General features: G+C 39.0%; 1 protein-coding gene across 1 annotated transcript in view; it reads left to right on the top strand.

The window, feature by feature from the left end:
* Window positions 1–22918, top strand: part of LOC106591735 (T-box transcription factor TBX18) — a 45764-nt gene that overhangs the window by 17821 nt on the left and 5025 nt on the right. Inside the window, exons 6-7 of the mRNA XM_045721249.1 lie at window positions 9544–9608; window positions 16559–16647. Of these exons, the coding sequence (XP_045577205.1) occupies window positions 9544–9608; window positions 16559–16647 (154 nt within the window). The remainder of the gene's footprint in view (window positions 1–9543; window positions 9609–16558; window positions 16648–22918) is intronic.

Below are 22918 nucleotides of genomic sequence, written 5' to 3'. Positions count from 1 at the left end.
AGGATAACACCAGTTCTGACTGTAGAGTATTAGCGTTATTAAAGGGTAGGATAACACCAGTTCTGACTGTAGAGTATTAGAGTTAAAGGGTAGGATAACACCAGTTCTGACTGTAGAGTATTAGAGTTAAAGGGTAGGATAACACCAGTTCTGACTGTAGAGAGTATTAGAGTTAAAGGGTAGGATAACACCAGTTCTGACTGTAGAGTATTAGAGTTAAAGGGTAGGATAACACCAGTTCTGACTGTAGAGAGTATTAGCGTTATTAAAGGGTAGGATAACACCAGTTCTGACTGTAGAGAGTATTAGAGTTAAAGGGTAGGATAACACCAGTTCTGACTGTAGAGTATTAGAGTTAAAGGGTAGGATAACACCAGTTCTGACTGTAGAGTATTAGAGTTAAAGGGTAGGATAACACCAGTTCTGACTGTAGAGTATTCGAGTTATTAAAGGGTAGGATAACACCAGTTCTGACTGTAGAGTATTAGAGTTAAAGGGTAGGATAACACCAGTTCTGACTGTACAGTATTAGCGTTATTAAAGGGTAGGATAACACCAGTTCTGACTGTAGAGAGTATTAGAGTTAAAGGGTAGGATAACACCAGTTCTGACTGTAGAGTATTAGCGTTATTAAAGGGTAGGATAACACCAGTTCTGACTGTAGAGTATTAGAGTTATTAAAGGGTAGGATAACACCAGTTCTGACTGTAGAGAGTATTAGAGGTAAAGGGTAGGATAACACCAGTTCTGACTGTAGAGAGTATTAGCGTTAAAGGGTAGGATAACACCAGTTCTGACTGTAGAGAGTATTAGCGTTAAAGGGTAGGATAACACCAGTTCTGACTGTAGAGAGTATTAGCGTTATTAAAGGGTAGGTTAATAACACCAGTTCTGACTGTAGAGAGTATTAGCGTTAAAGGGTAGGATAACACCAGTTCTGACTGTAGAGAGTATTAGAGTTAAAGGGTAGGATAACACCAGTTCTGACTGTAGAGTATTAGAGTTAAAGGGTAGGATAACACCAGTTCTGACTGAAGAGAGTATTAGAGTTAAAGGGTAGGATAACACCAGTTCTGACTGTAGAGTATTAGCGTTAAAGGGTAGGATAACACCAGTTCTGACTGTAGAGTATTAGAGTTAAAGGGTAGGATAACACCAGTTCTGACTGTAGAGAGTATTAGAGTTAAAGGGTAGGATAACACCAGTTCTGACTGTAGAGTATTAGAGTTAAAGGGTAGGATAACACCAGTTCTGACTGTAGAGAGTATTAGCGTTATTAAAGGGTAGGATAACACCAGTTCTGACTGTAGAGAGTATTAGAGTTAAAGGGTAGGATAACACCAGTTCTGACTGTAGAGTATTAGAGTTATTAAAGGGTAGGATAACACCAGTTCTGACTGTAGAGTATTAGAGTTAAAGGGTAGGATAACACCAGTTCTGACTGTAGAGTATTAGAGTTAAAGGGTAGGATAACACCAGTTCTGACTGTAGAGAGTATTAGCGTTATTAAAGGGTAGGATAACACCAGTTCTGACTGTAGAGAGTATTAGAGTTAAAGGGTAGGATAACACCGGTTCTGACTGTAGAGTATTAGAGTTAAAGGGTAGGATAACACCAGTTCTGACTGTAGAGAGTATTAGAGTTAAAGGGTAGGATAACACCAGTTCTGACTGTAGAGAGTATTAGAGTTAAAGGGTAGGATAACACCAGTTCTGACTGTAGAGAGTATTAGAGTTAAAGGGTAGGATAACACCAGTTCTGACTGTAGAGAGTATTAGAGTTAAAGGGTAGGATAACACCAGTTCTGACTGTAGAGAGTATTAGCGTTATTAAAGGGTAGGATAACACCAGTTCTGACTGTAGAGTATTAGCGTTAAAGGGTAGGATAACACCAGTTCTGACTGTAGAGAGTATTAGAGTTAAAGGGTAGGATAACACCAGTTCTGACTGTAGAGAGTATTAGAGTTAAAGGGTAGGATAACACCAGTTCTGACTGTAGAGAGTATTAGCGTTATTAAAGGGTAGGATAACACCAGTTCTGACTGTAGAGAGTATTAGAGTTAAAGGGTAGGATAACACCAGTTCTGACTGTAGAGAGTATTAGCGTTATTAAAGGGTAGGATAACACCAGTTCTGACTGTAGAGAGTATTAGAGTTAAAGGGTAGGATAACACCAGTTCTGACTGTAGAGAGTATTAGAGTTAAAGGGTAGGATAACACCAGTTCTGACTGTAGAGTATTAGAGTTAAAGGGTAGGATAATTCCAGTTCTGACTGTAGAGAGTATTAGCGTTAAAGGGTAGGATAACACCAGTTCTGACTGTAGAGTATTAGAGTTAAAGGGTAGGATAACACCAGTTCTGACTGTAGAGTATTAGAGTTAAAGGGTAGGATAACACCAGTTCTGACTGTAGAGTATTAGAGTTAAAGGGTAGGATAACACCAGTTCTGACTGTAGAGAGTATTAGCGTTATTAAAGGGTAGGATAACACCAGTTCTGACTGTAGAGAGTATTAGAGTTAAAGGGTAGGATAACACCAGTTCTGACTGTAGAGAGTATTAGCGTTATTAAAGGGTAGGATAATAACATAGTTTTGTTTTTTGGGTTATTACATATTTATTCACTTATTTCCAGATAACTTGTAAACTACCCACAATGCACTATTTCTCAACCTCATATGGAGGATCTACTCTGTGCTACCGAGTCCGTATGCTAGCTCAAGCTGGCTAACGTTAGCCACTAGCCGTGATACCATGTAACTACACTTCAGATCAAAGGTTGGCCGTGGTGAGCTACACAACCACCAATCACAGGAAATGGTGCCTTCTTCCCGTGGGCTCATGGTGCCATCTTCCCGTTGACTCATGGTGCCTTCTTCCTGTGGGCTCATGGTGCCTCCTTCCTGTGGGCTCATGGTGCCTTCTTCCTGTGGGCTCATGGTGCCTCCTTCCTGTGGACTCATGGTGCCTTCTTCCTGTGGGCTCATGGTGCCTCCTTCCTGTGGACTCATGGTGCCTTCTTCCTGTGGGCTCATGGTGCCTCCTTCCTGTGGACTCATGGACTCATGGTGCCTTCTTCCTGTGGGCTCATGGTGCCTTCTTCCCGTGGACTCATGGTGCCTTCTTCCTGTGGGCTCATGGTGCCTCCTTCCCGTGGACTCATGGTGCCTTCTTCCTGTGGGCTCATGGTGCCTTCTTCCCGTTGGCTCATGGTGCCTTCTTCCTGTGGACTCATGGTGCCTTCTTCCTGTGGGCTCATGGTGCCTTCTTCCCATGGGCTCATGGTGCCTTCTTCCCGTGGACTCATGGTGCCTTCTTCCTGTGGGCTCATGGTGCCTTCTTCCCATGGGCTCATGGTGCCTTCTTCCCGTTGGCTCATGGTGCCTTCTTCCAGTGGACTCATGGTGCCTTCTTCCCATGGGCTCATGGTGCCTTCATCCCGTGGCTCATGGTGCCTTCTTCCCGTGGGCTCATGGTGCCTTCTTCCCGTGGGCTCATGGTTCCTTCTTCCCGTGGGCTCATGGTGCCTTCTTCCCGTGGACTCATGGTGCCTTCTTCCCGTTGGCTCATGGTGCCTTCATCCCGTGGCTCATGGTGCCTCCTTCCTGTGGGCTCATGGTGCCTCCTTCCTGTGGACTCATGGTGCCTCCTTCCTGTGGACTCATGGTGCCTTCTTCCCGTGGACTCATGGTGCCTTCTTCCCATGAGCTCATGGTGCCTTCTTCCCATGGCTCATGGTGCCTTCTTCCCGTGGACTCATGGTGCCTTCTTCCCGTGGACTCATGGTGCCTTCTTCCTGTGGACTCATGGTGCCTTCTTCCCGCTGGCTCATACGTACCTGCTCTAATTTTGTAGATAGAGCCTGGTCTCTACTGGTCTCTACTGGTCTCTACTGGTCTCTAGTGGTCTCTCTGTTCTTTACTGGTCTCTACTGGTCTCTACTGGTCTCTCTGTTCTTTACTGGTCTCTACTGGTCTCTACTGGTCTCTACTGTTTTCTACTGGTCTCTACTGTTTTCTACTGGTCTCTACTGGTCTCTACTGGTCTCTACTGTTTTCTACTGGTCTCTACTGGTCTCTACTGGTCTCTCTGTTCTTTACTGGTCTCTACTGGTCTCTACTGGTCTCTACTGTTTTCTACTGGTCTCTACTGTTTTCTACTGGTCTCTACTGGTCTCTACTGGTCTCTACTGTTTTCTACTGGTCTCTACTGGTCTCTACTGGTCTCTACTGTTTTCTACTGGTCTCTACTGGTCTCTACTGGTCTCTACTGTTTTCTACTGGTCTCTACTGGTCTCTACTGGTCTCTACTGGTCTCTACTGTTTTCTACTGGTCTCTACTGGTCTCTAACATCATCTATATAATAACACCATCATCATCATCTATATAATAACACCATCATCATCATCTATATAATAACACCATCATCATCATCTATATAATAACACCATCATCATCATCTATATAATAACACCATCATCATCATCTATATAATAACACCATCATCATCATCTATATAATAACACCATCATCATCATCTATATAATAACACCATCATCATCATCTATATAATAACACCATCATCATCATCTATATAATAACACCATCATCATCATCTATATAATAACACCATCATCATCATCTATATAATAACACCATCATCATCATCATCTATATAATAACACCATCATCATCATCTATATAATAACACCATCATCATCATCTATATAATAACACCATCATCATCATCTATATAATAACACCATCATCATCATTATATATATCATCTATATAATAACACCATCATCATCATCTATATAATAACACCATCATCATCATCTATATAATAACACCATCATCATCATCTATATAATAACACCATCATCATCATCTATATAATAACACCATCATCATCATCTATATAATAACACCATCATCATCATCTATATAATAACACCATCATCATCTATATAATAACACCATCATCATCATCTATATAATAACACCATCATCATCATCTATATAATAACACCATCATCATCATCTATATAATAACACCATCATCATCATCTATATAATAACACCATCATCATCATCTATATAATAACACCATCATCATCATCTATATAATAACACCATCATCATCATCTATATAATAACACCATCATCATCATCTATATAATAACACCATCATCATCATCTATATAATAACACCATCATCATCATCTATATAATAACACCATCATCATCATCTATATAATAACACCATCATCATCATCTATATAATAACACCATCATCATCATCTATATAATAACACCATCATCATCATCTATATAATAACACCATCATCATCATCTATATAATAACACCATCATCATCATCATCTATATAATAACACCATCATCATCATCTATATAATAACACCAACATCATCATTATATATATCATCTATATAATAACACCATCATCATCATTATATATATCATCTATATAATAACACCATCATCATCATCTATATAATAACACCATCATCATCATCTATATAATAACACCATCATCATCATCTATATAATAACACCATCATCATCATCTATATAATAACACCAACATCATCAGTTGTTTACAACAAATCGATCAGGAGATGTAAAGAGATGAGAGGTGTAGGAGAAGTAAGATGATATATATAATGAGGATGTTGGTGTTATTATATAGATGATATATATAATGATGATGATGGTGTTATTATATAGATGATATATATAATGATGATGATGGTGTTATTATATAGATGATATATATAATGATGATGTTGGTGTTATTATATAGATGATATATAATGATGATGATGGTGTTATTATATAGATGATATATATAATGATGATGATGGTGTTATTATATAATGATGATGTTGGTGTTATTATATATATAATGATGATGATGGTGTTATTATATAGATGATGATGTTGGTGTTATTATATAGATGATGATGATGGTGTTATTATATATATAATGATGATGATGGTGTTATTATATAGATGATGATGATGGTGTTATTATATAGATGATGATGATGGTGTTATTATATAGATGATGATGATGGGTTATTATATGATGATGATGATGGTGTTATTATATAGATGATGATGATGGTGTTATTATATAGATGATGATGATGGTGTTATTATATAGATGATGATGATGGTGTTATTATATAGATGATGATGATGGTGTTATTATATAGATGATGATGATGTTGGTGTTATTATATAGATGATGATGATGGTGTTATTATATAGATGATGATGATGGTGTTATTATATAGATGATGATGATGGTGTTATTATATAGATGATATATATAATGATGATGATGGTGTTATTATATAGATGATATATATATAGATGATGATGGTGTTATTATATAGATGATGATGATGTTATTATATAGATGATGATGATGGTGTTATTATATAGATGATATATATAATGATGATGTTGGTGTTATTATATAGATGATATATATAATGATGATGTTGGTGTTATTATATAGATGATGATGATGATGGTGTTATTATATAGATGATGATGATGGTGTTATTATATAGATGATGATGTTGGTGTTATTATATAGATGATGATGGTGTTATTATATAGGTGATGATGATGGTGTTATTATATAGATGATATATATAATGATGATGATGGTGTTATTATATAGATGATATATATAATGATGATGATGGTGTTATTATATAGATGATATATATAATGATGATGATGGTGTTATTATATAGATGATATATATAATGATGATGATGGTGTTATTATATAGATGGTGATGATGGTGTTATTATATAGATGATGATGATGGTGTTATTATATAATGATGATGATGGTGTTATTATATAGATGATGATGATGGTGTTATTATATAGATGATGATGATGGTGTTATTATATAGATGATGATGATGGTGTTATTATATAGATGATGATGATGGTGTTATTATATAGATGATGATGATGGTGTTATTATATAGATGATGATGATGGTGTTATTATATAGATGATGATGATGGTGTTATTATATAGATGATGATGATGGTGTTATTATATAGATGATGATGATGGTGTTATTATATAGATGATGATGATGGTGTTATTATATAATGATGATGATGGTGTTATTATATAGATGATGATGATGATGGTGTTATTATATAGATGATATATATAATGATGATGATGGTGTTATTATATAGATGATGATGATGGTGTTATTATATAGATGATGATGATGGTGTTATTATATAGATGATGATGATGGTGTTATTATATAGATGATGATGATGATGGTGTTATTATATAGATGATGATGATGGTGTTATTATATAGATGATGATGATGGTGTTATTATATAGATGATGATGATGGTGTTATTATATAGATGATGATGATGATGGTGTTATTATATAGATGATGATGATGGTGTTATTATATAGATGATGATGATGATGGTGTTATTATATAGATGATGATGATGGTGTTATTATATAGATGATGATGATGGTGTTATTATATAGATGATGATGATGGTGTTATTATATAGATGATGATGATGGTGTTATTATATAGATGATGATGATGGTGTTATTATATAGATGATGATGATGGTGTTATTATATAGGTGATGATGATGGTGTTATTATATAGATGATGATGTTGGTGTTATTATATAGATGATGATGATGGTGTTATTATATAGATGATGATGATGGTGTTATTATATAGATGATGATGATGGTGTTATTATATAGATGATGATGATGGTGTTATTATATAATGATGATGATGGTGTTATTATATAGATGATGATGATGGTGTTATTATATAGATGATGATGATGGTGTTATTATATAGATGATGATGTTGGTGTTATTATATAGATGATGATGATGGTGTTATTATATAGATGATGATGATGGTGTTATTATATAGATGATGATGTTGGTGTTATTATATAGATGATGATGATGGTGTTATTATATAGATGATGATGATGGTGTTATTATATAGATGATGATGATGGTGTTATTATATAGATGATGATGATGGTGTTATTATATAGATGATGATGTTGGTGTTATTATATAGATGATGATGATGGTGTTATTATATAGATGATATATATAATGATGATGATGGTGTTATTATATAGATGATGATGATGGTGTTATTATATAGATGATGATGATGGTGTTATTATATAGATGATGATGATGGTGTTATTATATAGATGATGATGATGGTGTTATTATATAATGATGGTGATGGTGTTATTATATAGATGATGATGATGGTGTTATTATATAGATGATGATGATGGTGTTATTATATAGATGATGATGATGGTGTTATTATATAGATGATGATGATGGTGTTATTATATAGATGATGATGATGGTGTTATTATATAGATGATGATGATGGTGTTATTATATAGATGATGATGATGGTGTTATTATATAGATGATGATGATGGTGTTATTATATAATGATGATGATGGTGTTATTATATAGATGATGATGATGGTGTTATTATATAGATGATGATGATGGTGTTATTATATAGGTGATGATGGTGTTATTATATAGATGATGATGATGGTGTTATTATATAGATGATGATGATGGTGTTATTATATAGATGATGATGATGGTGTTATTATATAGATGATGATGATGGTGTTATTATATAGATGATGATGATGGTGTTATTATATAGATGATGATGATGGTGTTATTATATAGATGATGATGATGGTGTTATTATATAGATGATGATGATGGTGTTATTATATAGATGATATATATATAATGTAAAGATCAATTCCTATTCTAACCTTTATGGAAATGAACTTCTATTCATAAAAACCTGATGTTTGAGGAAATATTCCGGTATGTTGTTATGATTATTGTGTTGTGTTATGGTTGTGTTATGGTTGTGTTATGGTTGTGTTATGATTATTGTGTTGTGGTTGTGTTATGGTTGTGTTATGATTATTGTGTTATGGTTGTGTTATGGTTGTGTTATGGTTGTGTTATGGTTATGTTGTGGTTGTGTTGTGGTTGTGTTGTGGTTGTGTTGTGGTTGTGTTATGGTTGTGTTGTGGTTGTGTTATGGTTATGTTGTGGTTGTGTTGTGGTTGTGTTGTGGTTGTGTTATGGTTGTGTTATGGTTGTGTTATGGTTGTGTTATGGTTGTGTTATGGTTGTGTTATGGTTGTGTTATGGTTGTGTTATGATTATTGCGTTGATGTTTTTAGATGTTATGGTTATTGTGTTGTTGTCTTGTTGTGTTTAGATGTTATGGTTATTGTGTTGTGTTATGGTTGTGTTGTGGTTGTGTTATAGTTGTGTTATGGTTGTGTTGTGGTTGTATTATGGTTGTGTTGTGGTTGTATTATGGTTGTGTTATGGTTGTGTTATGGTTGTGTTATGGTTGTGTTATGGTTGTGTTATGGTTATTGCTGTGTTGTGTACAGATCACCAAGCTGAAGATTGACAGGAACCCATTTGCCAAAGGCTTCAGAGACTCCGGAAGAAACCGGTGAGTTGCACTGGGCTGTGTGTGTGTGTGTGTGTGTGTGTGTGTGTGTGTGTGTGTGTGTGTGTGTGTGTGTGTGTGTGTGTGTGTGTGTGTGTGTGTGTGTGTGTGCCCTCAAGCCACTACTCTACAAAACAATTACATTTTAGATTTTAGTCATTTAGCAGACGCTCTTATCCAGAGCGACTTACAGTAGGGAATGCATACATTTCACACAATATCTATGTATACCTGTGTATATTATCTCTGCCTGCTTGTGTCTCTTCACAGTCCCCACTTTTCTATAAGGTGTATTTTTCCATAAGGTGTATGTATATGACAGTGTGTGTGCATTAATAATATATTCAGTATATGTACAGCACCAGTCAAAAGTTTGGACACAGCTACTCATTAAAGGGTTTTTCTTTATTTTTACTATTTTCTACATTGTAGAATAGTAGTGAAGATATTAAAACTGAAATAACACACATGGAATCATGTAGTAACCCCAAAAAAGTGATAAACAAATCAAAATATATTTTAGATTCCTCAAAGTAGCCACCCTTTGCCTTGATGACAGCTCTGCACACTCTTGGCATTCTCTCAACCAGCTTCACCTGGAATGCTTTTCCAACAGTCTTGAAGGAGTTCCCACATATGCTGAGCACTTATTAGCTGCTTTTCCAAACCATCTCAATTGGGTTGAGGTCGGGTGATTTTGGAGACCAGGTCATCTGAATCAGCACTCCATCACTCTCCTTCTTGGTCAAATAGCTCTTACACAGCCTGGAGGTGTGTTGGGTCATCGTCCTGTTGAAAAACAAATGATAGTCCCACGAAGCGCAAACCAGATGGGATGGCATATCGCAGCAGAATGCTGTGGTAGTTAACCTGTTAGGGCTAGGGGGCAGTATTGACACGGCCGGATAAAAAACGCACCCGATTTAATCTGGTTACTACTCCTGCCCAGTAACTAGAATATGCATATAATTATTGGCTTTGGATAGAAAACACCCTAAAGTTTCTAAAACTGTTTGAATGGTGTCTGTGAGTATAACAGAACTCATATGGCAGGCAAAAACCTGAGAAGATTCTGAACAGGAAGTGGCCTCTCTGACAAGTTGTTGTTCATCTTGGCTCTTTTTATTGAAGACTGAGGATCTTTGCTCTAACGTGACACTTCCTACGGCTCCCATAGGCTCTCAGAGCCCGAGAAAAAGCTGAATGATATCGAGAATCAATTTTTATGCCATTTTTCTCATAAAAAAGCGATAATATTCCGACCGGGAATCTGCGTTTAGGTAAACAGACGAAAGAAAATAAAGCATTCGGTCGACTCGGGCACACGCCTAAGCCCATAATACTCTGATCGGCCACTTGCCAAAAGCGATAATGTGTTTCAGCCAGAGGCTGCTTCGATATCGTTCAGCTTTTTCCCGGGCTCTGAGAGCCTATGGGAGCCGTAGGAAGTGTCACGTTAGAGCAAAGATCCTAAATCTTCAATAAAAAGAGCCAAGATGAACAACAACTTGTCAGAGAGGCCACTTCCTGTTCAGAATCTTCTCAGGTTTTGGCCTGCCATATGAGTTCTGTTATACTCACAGACACCATTCAAACAGTTTTAGAAACTTTAAGGTGTTTTCTATCCAAAGCCAATAATTATATGCATATTCTAGTTACTGGGCAGGAGTAGTAACCAGATTAAATCGGGTACGTTTTTTATCCGGCCGTGTCAATACTGCCCCCTAGCCCTAACAGGTTAAGGGTTCTCATGTGAGGTCATCTCTTTAAGGATTCTCATGTGAGGTCATCTCTTTAAGGATTCTCATGTGAGTTCATGTGCTAAACAGTGAGTAGTATAGTACAGATTATGCCTAGTTTCTAGTTTCCTAGTTTCTTCACATTTTGTTACATTACAGACTTATTCAAAAATGTATTCCCCCAAAATATCCTGGTCAATCTATGTACAATACACCATAATGACTTAGCAAAAACTGTTTTTTAGAAATTATTGCAAATGTATAAAAAAATTTTAAACTGAAATATCACATTTACATAAGTATTCAGACCCTTTACTCAGTACTTTGTTGAAGCACCTTTGGCAGTGATTACAGCCTCAAGTCTTCTTGGGTATGACGCTACAAGCTTGGCACACCTGTATTTGGGAAGTTTCTCCCATTCTTCTCTGCAGATCCTCTCAATCTCTGTCAGGTTGGATGGGGAGAGTCGCTGCACAGATATTTTCAGGTCTCTCCAGAGATGTTCAATCAGGTTCAAGTCCGGGCTCTGGCTGGGCCACTCAATGACCTTCAGAGAGTTGTCCTGAAGCCACTCCTGCATTGTCCTGGCTGTGTGCTTAGGGTCGTTTTCCTGTCGGAAGATGAACCTTCACCCCAGTTTGAGGTCCTGAGCACTCTAGAGCAGGTTTTCATCAAGGATCTCTCTGTACTTTTTCTCCGTTCATCTTTCCCTCGATCCTGACTAGTCTCCCAGTCCCTGCTGCTGAAAAACATCCCCACAGCATGATGCTGCCACCACCATACTTCACAGTAGGGATGGTGCCAGGTTTTCTCCTGACGTGACGCTTGGCATTCAGGCCAAAGAGTTCAATCTTGGATTCATCAGGCCAGAGAATCTTGTTTCTCATGGTCTGAGGGTCTTTAAGTGCCTTTTGGCAAACTCCAAGCGGATTGTCATGTGCCTTTAAAAAAACATATATTTCACCTTTATTTAATTAACCAGGTAGGCTAGTTGAGAATAAGTTCTCATTTACAACTGTGACCTGGCCAAGATAAAGCAAAGCAGTGCGACAAAAACAACAACACAGAGTTACACATAAACAAACGTACAATCAATAACACAATAGAAAAATCTTGTGTGCAAATGTGGAAGATTAGGGAGGTAAGGCAATAAATAGACAATAGAGGCAAAATAATTAAATGTTTTACTGAGGAGTGGCTTCCGTCTGACCACTCTACCATAAAGGCCTGATTGGTGGAGTGCTGCAGAGATGGTTGTCCTTCTGGAAAGTTCTCCCATCTCCACAGAGGAACTCTGGAAGCTCTGTCAGAGTAACCAGCGGGTTCTTGGTCACCTCCCTGACCAAGGCCCTTCTCCCCAGATTGCTCAGTTTGGCCGGGCGGCCAGCTCTCTAGGAAGATTCTTGGTGGTTCCAAACATCTTCCATTTAAGAATGATGGAGGCCACTGTGTTCTTGGGGACCTTCAATGCTGCAGAAATGTTTTGGTACCCTTCCCCAGATCTGTGCCTCGACACAATCCTGTCTCGGAGCTTTACAGACAATTCCTTCGACCTCAAGGCTTGGTTTTTGCTCTAACATGCACTGTCAACTGTGTGACCTTATATAGACAGGTGTGTGCCTTTCCAAATCATGTCCAATTAATTGAATTTACCACAGGTGGACTCCAATCAAGTTGTAGAAACATCTCAAGGATGATCAATGGAAACAGGATTCACCTGAGCTCAATTTCACATCTCATAGCAAAGGGTCTGAATTTGTATGTTGATAAGGTATTTATGTTTTTTTATATAGAATACAATTTCTAAAAACCTGTTTTCGCTTTGTCATTATGGGGTATTGTGGTGTAGATTGAATTTTAAGAAAAGACTGTAACGTAACAAAATATGGGAAAAGTCAAGGGTCCGAATACTTTCCGAATGCACTGTCTATGCAGCTTAAGTAGCAGACACTTTCGTCAGTCCACACGTTTTGGTATGTGACCCCAGTGGGAATCGAACCCATAACTCTGGTGTTGCTAGTTCCATTATCTTATGAACTGAGCCACGTACAGGACCATTAGAAGTACAATAAAATACTGGAAAATCGCCATCCAAATGAGTGTACCATTCCTCCTTCAGGTCAAAAAGCTTTTTACCCCAGGTACATGAACAAATTAGGATATTTACCGCGATTTCGATGAGAACCTATGGCCAAATGCTCAAGCCCCTGCTCGATGCAAACTAGAGCCTGCTAAACATTATGTTTCTGTCATTTCTTTTATTCTGATTCCATTGTGGAGAAATCTCTTCAATTATCACAGATAAAAATGATAGGAATTTGATGTTCGGTTAATTTTACTGGGTATTGTAATTGTATTGTCTAATGTTACAACAGTGAATTGTACTGTATATTATTATATTTTTGGCATAACTGGTTGTTAAAATGACTAAATTGAGAAGATATCATTCTGTTGTGTTTTGGTAAACCTACAGTATATGTTGAATCAATGGTAAAAAAAAAATGTCTACAAACAAAATTAATGCAGATTTCTTTTCAAAAATCCCCAATTTCGTTTTATCCAATTGGTAGTTACAGTCTTGTCTCATCGCTGTTACTGGGGTAGCAGGGTGAGGTATAGTGGGGGGGTAGCAGGGTGAGGTATAGTGTTGGGGTAGTAGACTGAGGTACGGTGGGGGGTAGCAGAGTGAGGTATAGCAGGGTGAGGTATAGTGGGGGGTAGCAGGGTGAGGTATAGTGGGGGGTAGCAGGGTGAGGTATAGCGTGGGGTATAAGGTAAGGGTGGGGGTAGCAGGGTGAGGTATAGTGGGGGGTAGCAGGGGAGGGGAGTGGGGGTAGCAGGGTGAGGTACGGTGAGGTATAGCAGGGTGAGGTATAGCAGGGTGAGGTATAGTGGGGGGTAGCAGGGTGAGGTATAGTGTTGGGGTAGTAGAGTGAGGTACGGTGAGGTATAGCAGGGTGAGGTATAGCAGGGTGAGGTATAGTGGGGGGTAGCAGGGTGAGGTATAGTGGGGGGGTAGCAGGGTGAGGTATAGTGGGGGGGTAGCAGGGTGAGGTATGGTGTTGGGGTAGTAGAGTGAGGTACGGTGGGGGTAGCAGAGTGAGGTATGGTGGGGTAGCAGGGTGAGGTATAGTGGGGGGGTAGCAGGGTGAGGTATAGTGGGGGGGTAGCAGGGTGAGGTATAGTGGGGGGTAGTAGGTTGAGGTATAGCAGGGTGAGGTATAGTGGGGGGTAGCAGGGTGAGGTATAGCAGGTTGAGGTATTGCAGGGTGAGGTATAGCAGGGTGAGGTATAGTGGGGGTAGCAGGGTGAGGTATAGTGTTGGGGTAGTAGAGTGAGGTACGGTGGGGGGTAGCAGAGTGAGGTATGGTGGGGTAGCAGGGTGAGGTATAGTGGGGGGTAGCAGGGTGAGGTATAGTGGGGGGTAGTAGGTTGAGGTATGGTGAGGTATAGCAGGGTGAGGTATAGTGGGGGGTAGCAGGGTGAGGTATAGCAGGGTGAGGTATAGCAGGGTGAGGTATAGCAGGGTGAGGTATAGTGGGGGGTATCAGGGTGAGGTATAGTGGGGGGTAGCAGGGTGAGGTATAGTGGGGTAGTAGCAGGGTGAGGTATAGTGGGGGGGTAGCAGGGTGAGGTATAATGGGGGGGTAGCAGGGTGAGGTATAGTGGGGGGGTAGCAAGGTGAGGTATAGTGGGGGTAGCAGGGTGAGGTATAGTGTGGGGGGTAGCAGGGTGAGGTATAGTGGGGGGTAGCAGGGTGAGGTATAGTGGGGAGGTAGCAGGGTGAGGTATAGTGGGGGGGTAGCAGGGTGAGGTATAGTGGGGGGTAGCAGGGTGAGGTATAGTGGGGGGTAGCAGGGTGAGGTATAGTGGGGGTAGCAGGGTGAGGTATAGTGTGGGGGGTAGCAGGGTGAGGTATAGTGGGGGGTAGCAGGGTGAGGTATAGTGTGGGGGGTAGCAGGGTGAGGTATGGTGAGGTATAGCAGGGTGAGGTATAGTGTGGTGGGTAGCAGGGTGAGGTATAGTGGGGGGTAGCAGGGTGAGGTATAGTGGGGGGGTAGCAGGGTGAGGTATGGTGAGGTATAGCAGGGTGAGGTATAGTGTGGGGGGTAGCAGGGTGAGGTATAGTGGGGGGTAGCAGGGTGAGGTATAGTGGGGGGTAGCAGGGTGAGGTATAGTGTGGGGGGTAGCAGGGTGAGGTATAGTGTGGGGGGTAGCAGGGTGAGGTATGGTGAGGTATAGCAGGGTGAGGTATAGTGTGGTGGGTAGCAGGGTGAGGTATAGTGGGGGGTAGCAGGGTGAGGTATAGTGGGGGGGTAGCAGGGTGAGGTATGGTGAGGTATAGCAGGGTGAGGTATAGTGTGGGGGGTAGCAGGGTGAGGTATAGTGGGGGGTAGCAGGGTGAGGTATAGTGGGGGGTATCAGGGTGAGGTATAGTGTGGGGGGTATCAGGGTGAGGTATAGTGGGGGGTAGCAGGGTGAGGTATAGTGTGGGGGGTGCAGGGTGAGGTATAGTGGGGGGGTAGCAGGGTGAGGTATAGTGGGGGGTATCAGGGTGAGGTATAGTGTGGGGGGTATCAGGGTGAGGTATAGTGGGGGTAGCAGTGAAGTTCATACAGAAATGCTTTATCGAGATCGGTATGGAAGAACTTGACTGGCTCTGACCTCAACTCCATCGAACACCTTTGGGATTAATTGGAACAACGACTGCAAACCAGGCCTCATCGCCCAAAAACAGTGCACTTCCTCACTAATACTCTTCTTGCTGAATAACAAACAGCAATGTTCCAACAACTAGTGGAAAGCCTTCCCAGAAGAGTGAGGCTGTTATAGCAGCAAAGGGGGGACCAACTCCATATTAATGACTTCCCAGAAGAGTGGAGGCTGTTATAGCAGCAAAGGGGGGACCAACTCCATATTAATGACTTCCCAGAAGAGTGGAGGCTGTTATAGCAGCAAAGGGGGGGACCAACTCCATATTAATGACCATGATTTTGGGATGAGATGTCGGACAAGCAGGTGTCCACATCCTGTTGGCCACATGGTGAATCTGACGCTATGAATGTGTTTGTGGATAATCTAACTGTGTGTGTGTGTGTGTGTGTGTGTGTGTGTGTGTGTGTGTGTGTGTGTGTGTGTGTGTGTGTGTGTGTGTGTGTGTGTGTGTGTGTGTGTGTGTGTGTGTGTGTGTGTGTGTGTGTGTGTGTGTTGCAGGATGGGCCTGGAGGTTCTGGCTGACTCGTACGGGTTTTGGCCTTCTCTCAGAACCATGACGTTTGAAGACATCACTGGAATGAAAAAAGGTGACAGCTACAACAACTTTCTGAGTTAATGTCCATGTCTATAATGATACAGCTGATACTGTCTGTCTATAATGATACAGCTGATACTGTCTGTCTATAACGATACAGCTGAAACTGTCTGTCTATAATGATACAGCTGATACTGTCTGTCTATAATGATACAGCTGATACTGTCTGTCTATAACGAAACAGCTGATACTGTCTGTCTATAATGATACAGCTGATACTGTCTGTCTATAATGATACAGCTGAAACTGTCTGTCTATAATGATACAGCTGATACTGTCTGTCTATAATGATACAGCTGATACTGTCTGTCTATAATGATACAGCTGATACTGTCTGTCTATAATGATACAGCTGATACTGTCTGTCTATAATGATACAGCTGATACTGTCTGTCTATAACGATACAGCTGATACTGTCTGTCTATAACGATACAGCTGATACTGTCTGTCTATAATGATACAGCTGATACTGTCTGTCTATAATGATACAGCTGATACTGTCTGTCTATAACGATACAGCTGATACTGTCTGTCTATAATGATACAGCTGATACTGTCTGTCTATAACGATACAGCTGTTACTGTCTGTCTATAACGATACAGCTGATACTGTCTGTCTATAATGTTACTGATACAGCTGATACTGTCTGTCTATAATGATACAGCTGATACTGTCTGTCTATAATGATACAGCTGATACTGTCTGTCTATAACGATACAGCTGATACTGTCTGTCTATAATGCTACAGCTGTTACTGTCTGTCTATAACGATACATCTGATACTGTCTGTCTATAATGTTACTGATACAGCTGATACTGTCTGTCTATAACGATACAGCTGATACTGTCTGTCTATAAATGATACAGCTGATACTGTCTGTCTATAATTATACAGCTGATACTGTCTGTCTATAATGATACAGCTGATACTGTCTGTCTATAATGATACAGCTGATACTGTCTGTCTATAATGATACAGCTGATACTGTCTGTCTATAATGATACAGCTGATACTGTCTGTCTATAACGATACAGCTGATACTGTCTGTCTATAATGATACAGCTGATACTGTCTGTCTATAACGATACAGCTGTTACTGTCTGTCTATAACGATACAGCTGATACTGTCTGTCTATAATGTTACTGATACAGCTGATACTGTCTGTCTATAATGATACAGCTGATACTGTCTGTCTATAATGATACAGCTGATACTGTCTGTCTATAATGATACAGCTGATACTGTCTGTCTATAACGATACAGATGATACTGTCTGTCTATAACAATACAGCTGTTACTGTCTGTCTATAACGATACAGTTGATACTGTCTGTCTATAACGATACAGCTGAAACTGTCTGTCTATAATGATACAGCTGATACTGTCTGTCTATAATGATACAGCTGATACTGTCTGTCTATAACGATACAGCTGATACTGTCTGTCTATAATGATACAGCTGATACTGTCTGTCTATAATGATACAGCTGAAACTGTCTGTCTATAATGATACAGCTGATACTGTCTGTCTATAATGATACAGCTGATACTGTCTGTCTATAATGATACAGCTGATACTGTCTGTCTATAATGATACAGCTGATACTGTCTGTCTATAATGATACAGCTGATACTGTCTGTCTATAACGATACAGCTGATACTGTCTGTCTATAACGATACAGCTGATACTGTCTGTCTATAATGATACAGCTGATACTGTCTGTCTATAATGATACAGCTGATACTGTCTGTCTATAACGATACAGCTGATACTGTCTGTCTATAATGATACAGCTGATACTGTCTGTCTATAATGATACAGCTGATACTGTCTGTCTATAACGATACAGCTGTTACTGTCTGTCTATAACGATACAGCTGATACTGTCTGTCTATAATGTTACTGATACAGCTGATACTGTCTGTCTATAATGATACAGCTGATACTGTCTGTCTATAATGATACAGCTGATACTGTCTGTCTATAATGATACAGCTGATACTGTCTGTCTATAACGATACAGATGATACTGTCTGTCTATAACAATACAGCTGTTACTGTCTGTCTATAACGATACAGTTGATACTGTCTGTCTATAACGATACAGCTGAAACTGTCTGTCTATAATGATACAGCTGATACTGTCTGTCTATAATGATACAGCTGATACTGTCTGTCTATAACGATACAGCTGATACTGTCTGTCTATAATGATACAGCTGATACTGTCTGTCTATAATGATACAGCTGAAACTGTCTGTCTATAATGATACAGCTGATACTGTCTGTCTATAATGATACAGCTGATACTGTCTGTCTATAATGATACAGCTGATACTGTCTGTCTATAATGATACAGCTGATACTGTCTGTCTATAACGATACAGCTGATACTGTCTGTCTATAACGATACAGCTGATACTGTCTGTCTATAATGATACAGCTGATACTGTCTGTCTATAACGATACAGCTGATACTGTCTGTCTATAACGATACAGCTGATACTGTCTGTCTATAATGATACAGCTGATACTGTCTGTCTATAACGATACAGCTGTTACTGTCTGTCTATAACGATACAGCTGATACTGTCTGTCTATAATGTTACAGATACAGCTGATACTGTCTGTCTATAACGATACAGCTGATACTGTCTGTCTATAATGTTACTGATACAGCTGATACTGTCTGTCTATAATGATACAGCTGATACTGTCTGTCTATAATGATACAGCTGATACTGTCTGTCTATAACGATACAGCTGATACTGTCTGTCTATAACACTACAGCTGTTACTGTCTGTCTATAACGATACATCTGATACTGTCTGTCTATAATGTTACTGATACAGCTGATACTGTCTGTCTATAATGATACAGCTGATACTGTCTGTCTATAATGATACAGCTGATACTGTCTGTCTATAATTATACAGCTGATACTGTCTGTCTATAATGATACAGCTGATACTGTCTGTCTATAATGATACAGCTGATACTGTCTGTCTATAATGATACAGCTGATACTGTCTGTCTATAATGATACAGCTGATACTGTCTGTCTATAACGATACAGCTGATACTGTCTGTCTATAATGATACAGCTGATACTGTCTGTCTATAACGATACAGCTGTTACTGTCTGTCTATAACGATACAGCTGATACTGTCTGTCTATAATGTTACTGATACAGCTGATACTGTCTGTCTATAATGATACAGCTGATACTGTCTGTCTATAATGATACAGCTGATACTGTCTGTCTATAATGATACAGCTGATACTGTCTGTCTATAACGATACAGATGATACTGTCTGTCTATAACAATACAGCTGTTACTGTCTGTCTATAACGATACAGTTGATACTGTCTGTCTATAATGATACAGCTGATACTGTCTGTCTATAACGATACAGCTGATACTGTCTGTCTATAACATTACAGCTGATACTGTCTGTCTATAACGATACAGCTGCTACTGTCTATAACGATACAGCTGATACTGTCTGTCTATAATGATACAGCTGATACTGTCTGTCTATAATGATACAGCTGATAATATCTGTCTATAATGATACAGCTGATACTGTCTGTCTATAATGATACAGCTGTTAATGTCTGTCTATAATTTTACTGATACATCTGATACTGTCTGTCTATAACGATACAGCTGATACTGTCTGTCTATAACGATACAGCTGATACTGTCTGTCTATAACGATACAGCTGATACTGTCTGTCTATAATGTTACTGATACAGCTGATACTGTCTGTCTATAATGATACAGCTGATACTGTCTGTCTATAACGATACAGCTGATACTGTCTGTCTATAACGATACAGCTGTTACTGTCTGTCTATAACGATACAGCTGTTACTGTCTGTCTATAACGATACAGGTGATACTGTCTGTCTATAACGATACAGCTGATACTGTCTATAATGATACAGCTGATACTGTCTGTCTATAACGATACAGCTGATACTGTCTATAACGATACAGCTGATACTGTCTGTCTATAATGATACAGCTGATACTGTCTGTCTATAACGATACAGCTGATACTGTCTGTCTATAATGATACAGCTGATAATGTCTGTCTATAATGATACAGCTGATACTGTCTGTCTATAATGATACAGCTGTTACTGTCTGTCTATAATTTACAGATACATCTGATACTGTCTGTCTATAACGATACAGCTGATACTGTCTGTCTATAACGATACAGCTGATAATGTCTGTCTATAATGTTACTGATACAGCTGATACTGTCTGTCTATAATGATACAGCTGATACTGTCTGTCTATAACGATACAGCTGATACTGTCTGTCTATAATGTTACTGATACAGCTGATACTGTCTGTTTATAATGATACAGCTGATACTGTCTGTCTATAATTATACAGCTGATACTGTCTGTCTATAACGATACAGCTGTTACTGTCTGTCTATAATGATACAGCTGATACTGTCTATAACGATACAGCTGATACTGTCTGTCTATAATGATACAGCTGATACTGTCTGTCTATAACGATACAGCTGATACTGTCTGTCTATAATGATACAGCTGATACTGTCTGTCTATAACGATACAGCTGATACTGTCTGTCTATAATGATACAGCTGATAATGTCTGTCTATAATGATACAGCTGATACTGTCTGTCTATAATGATACAGCTGTTACTGTCTGTCTATAATTTACTGATACATCTGATACTGTCTGTCTATAACGATACAGCTGATACTGTCTGTCTATAACGATACAGGTGATACTGTCTATAATGATACAACTGATACTGTCTGTCTATAATGATACAGCTGATACTGTCTGTCTATAACGATACAGCTGATACTGTCTGTCTATAACGATACAGCTGTTACTAACTGTCTGTCTATAACGATACAGCTGTTACTAACTGTCTGTCTATAACGATACAGCTGATACTGTCTGTCTATAATGATACAGCTGATACTGTCTGTCTATAACGATACAGCTGATACTGTCTGTCTATAACAATACAGCTGATACTGTCTGTCTATAACGATACAGGTGATACTGTCTATAATGATACAGCTGATACTTTGGCTATAATGATACAGCTGATACTGTTTATAACGATACAGCTGATACTGTCTGTCTATAACGATACAGCTGATTCTGTCTGTCTATAACGATACAGCTGATACTGTCTGTCTATAATGATACAGCTGATACTGTCTGTCTATAATGATACAGCTGTTACTGTCTGTCTATAACGATACAGCTGATACTGTCTGTCTATAACGATACAGCTGATACTGTCTATAATGATACAGCTGATACTGTCTGTCTATAACGATACAGCTGATACTGTCTGTCTATAACGATACAGCTGATACTGTCTGTCTACAACGATACAGCTGATACTGTCTGTCTATAATGATACAGCTGATACTGTCTATAACGATACAGCTGATACTGTCTGTCTATAACGATACAGCTGATACTGTCTGTCTATAACGATACAGCTGTTACTGTCTGTCTATAATGTTACTGATACAGCTGATACTGTCTGTCTATAATGATACAGCTGATACTGTCTGTCTATAACGATACAGCTGATACTGTCTGTCTATAACGATACAGCTGTTACTGTCTGTCTATAACGATACAGCTGATACTGTCTGTCTATAACGATACAGGTGATACTGTCTATAATGATACAGCTGATACTGTCTGTCTATAACGATACAGCAGATACTGTCTATAACGATACAGCTGATACTGTCTGTCTATAATGATACAGCTGATACTGTCTGTCTATAACGATACAGCTGCTACTGTCTATAACGATGCAGCTGCTACTGTCTATAACGTTACAGCTGATACTGTCTATAACGATACAGCTGATACTGTCTATAATGATAGAGCTGATACTGTCTGTCTATAACGATACAGCTGCTACTGTCTATAACGATACAGCTGATACTGTCTATAACGATACAGCTGATACTGTCTATAATGATAGAGCTGATACTGTCTGTCTATAACGATACAGCTGATACTGTCTGTCTATAATGAAACAGCTGATAATGTCTGTCTATAATGATACAGCGGTTACTGTCTGTCTATAACGATACAGCTGATACTGTCTGTCTATAACGATACAGCTGATAATGTCTGTCTATAACGATACAGCTGATACTGTCTGTCTATAATGATACAGCTGATACTGTCTGTCTATAATGATACAGCTGATACT

The sequence above is a fragment of the Salmo salar genome, chromosome ssa06 (assembly GCF_905237065.1).
Source record: "Salmo salar chromosome ssa06, Ssal_v3.1, whole genome shotgun sequence".
NCBI lineage: Eukaryota > Metazoa > Chordata > Actinopteri > Salmoniformes > Salmonidae > Salmo > Salmo salar.
This window is presented reverse-complemented; position numbering and strand designations above follow the sequence as displayed.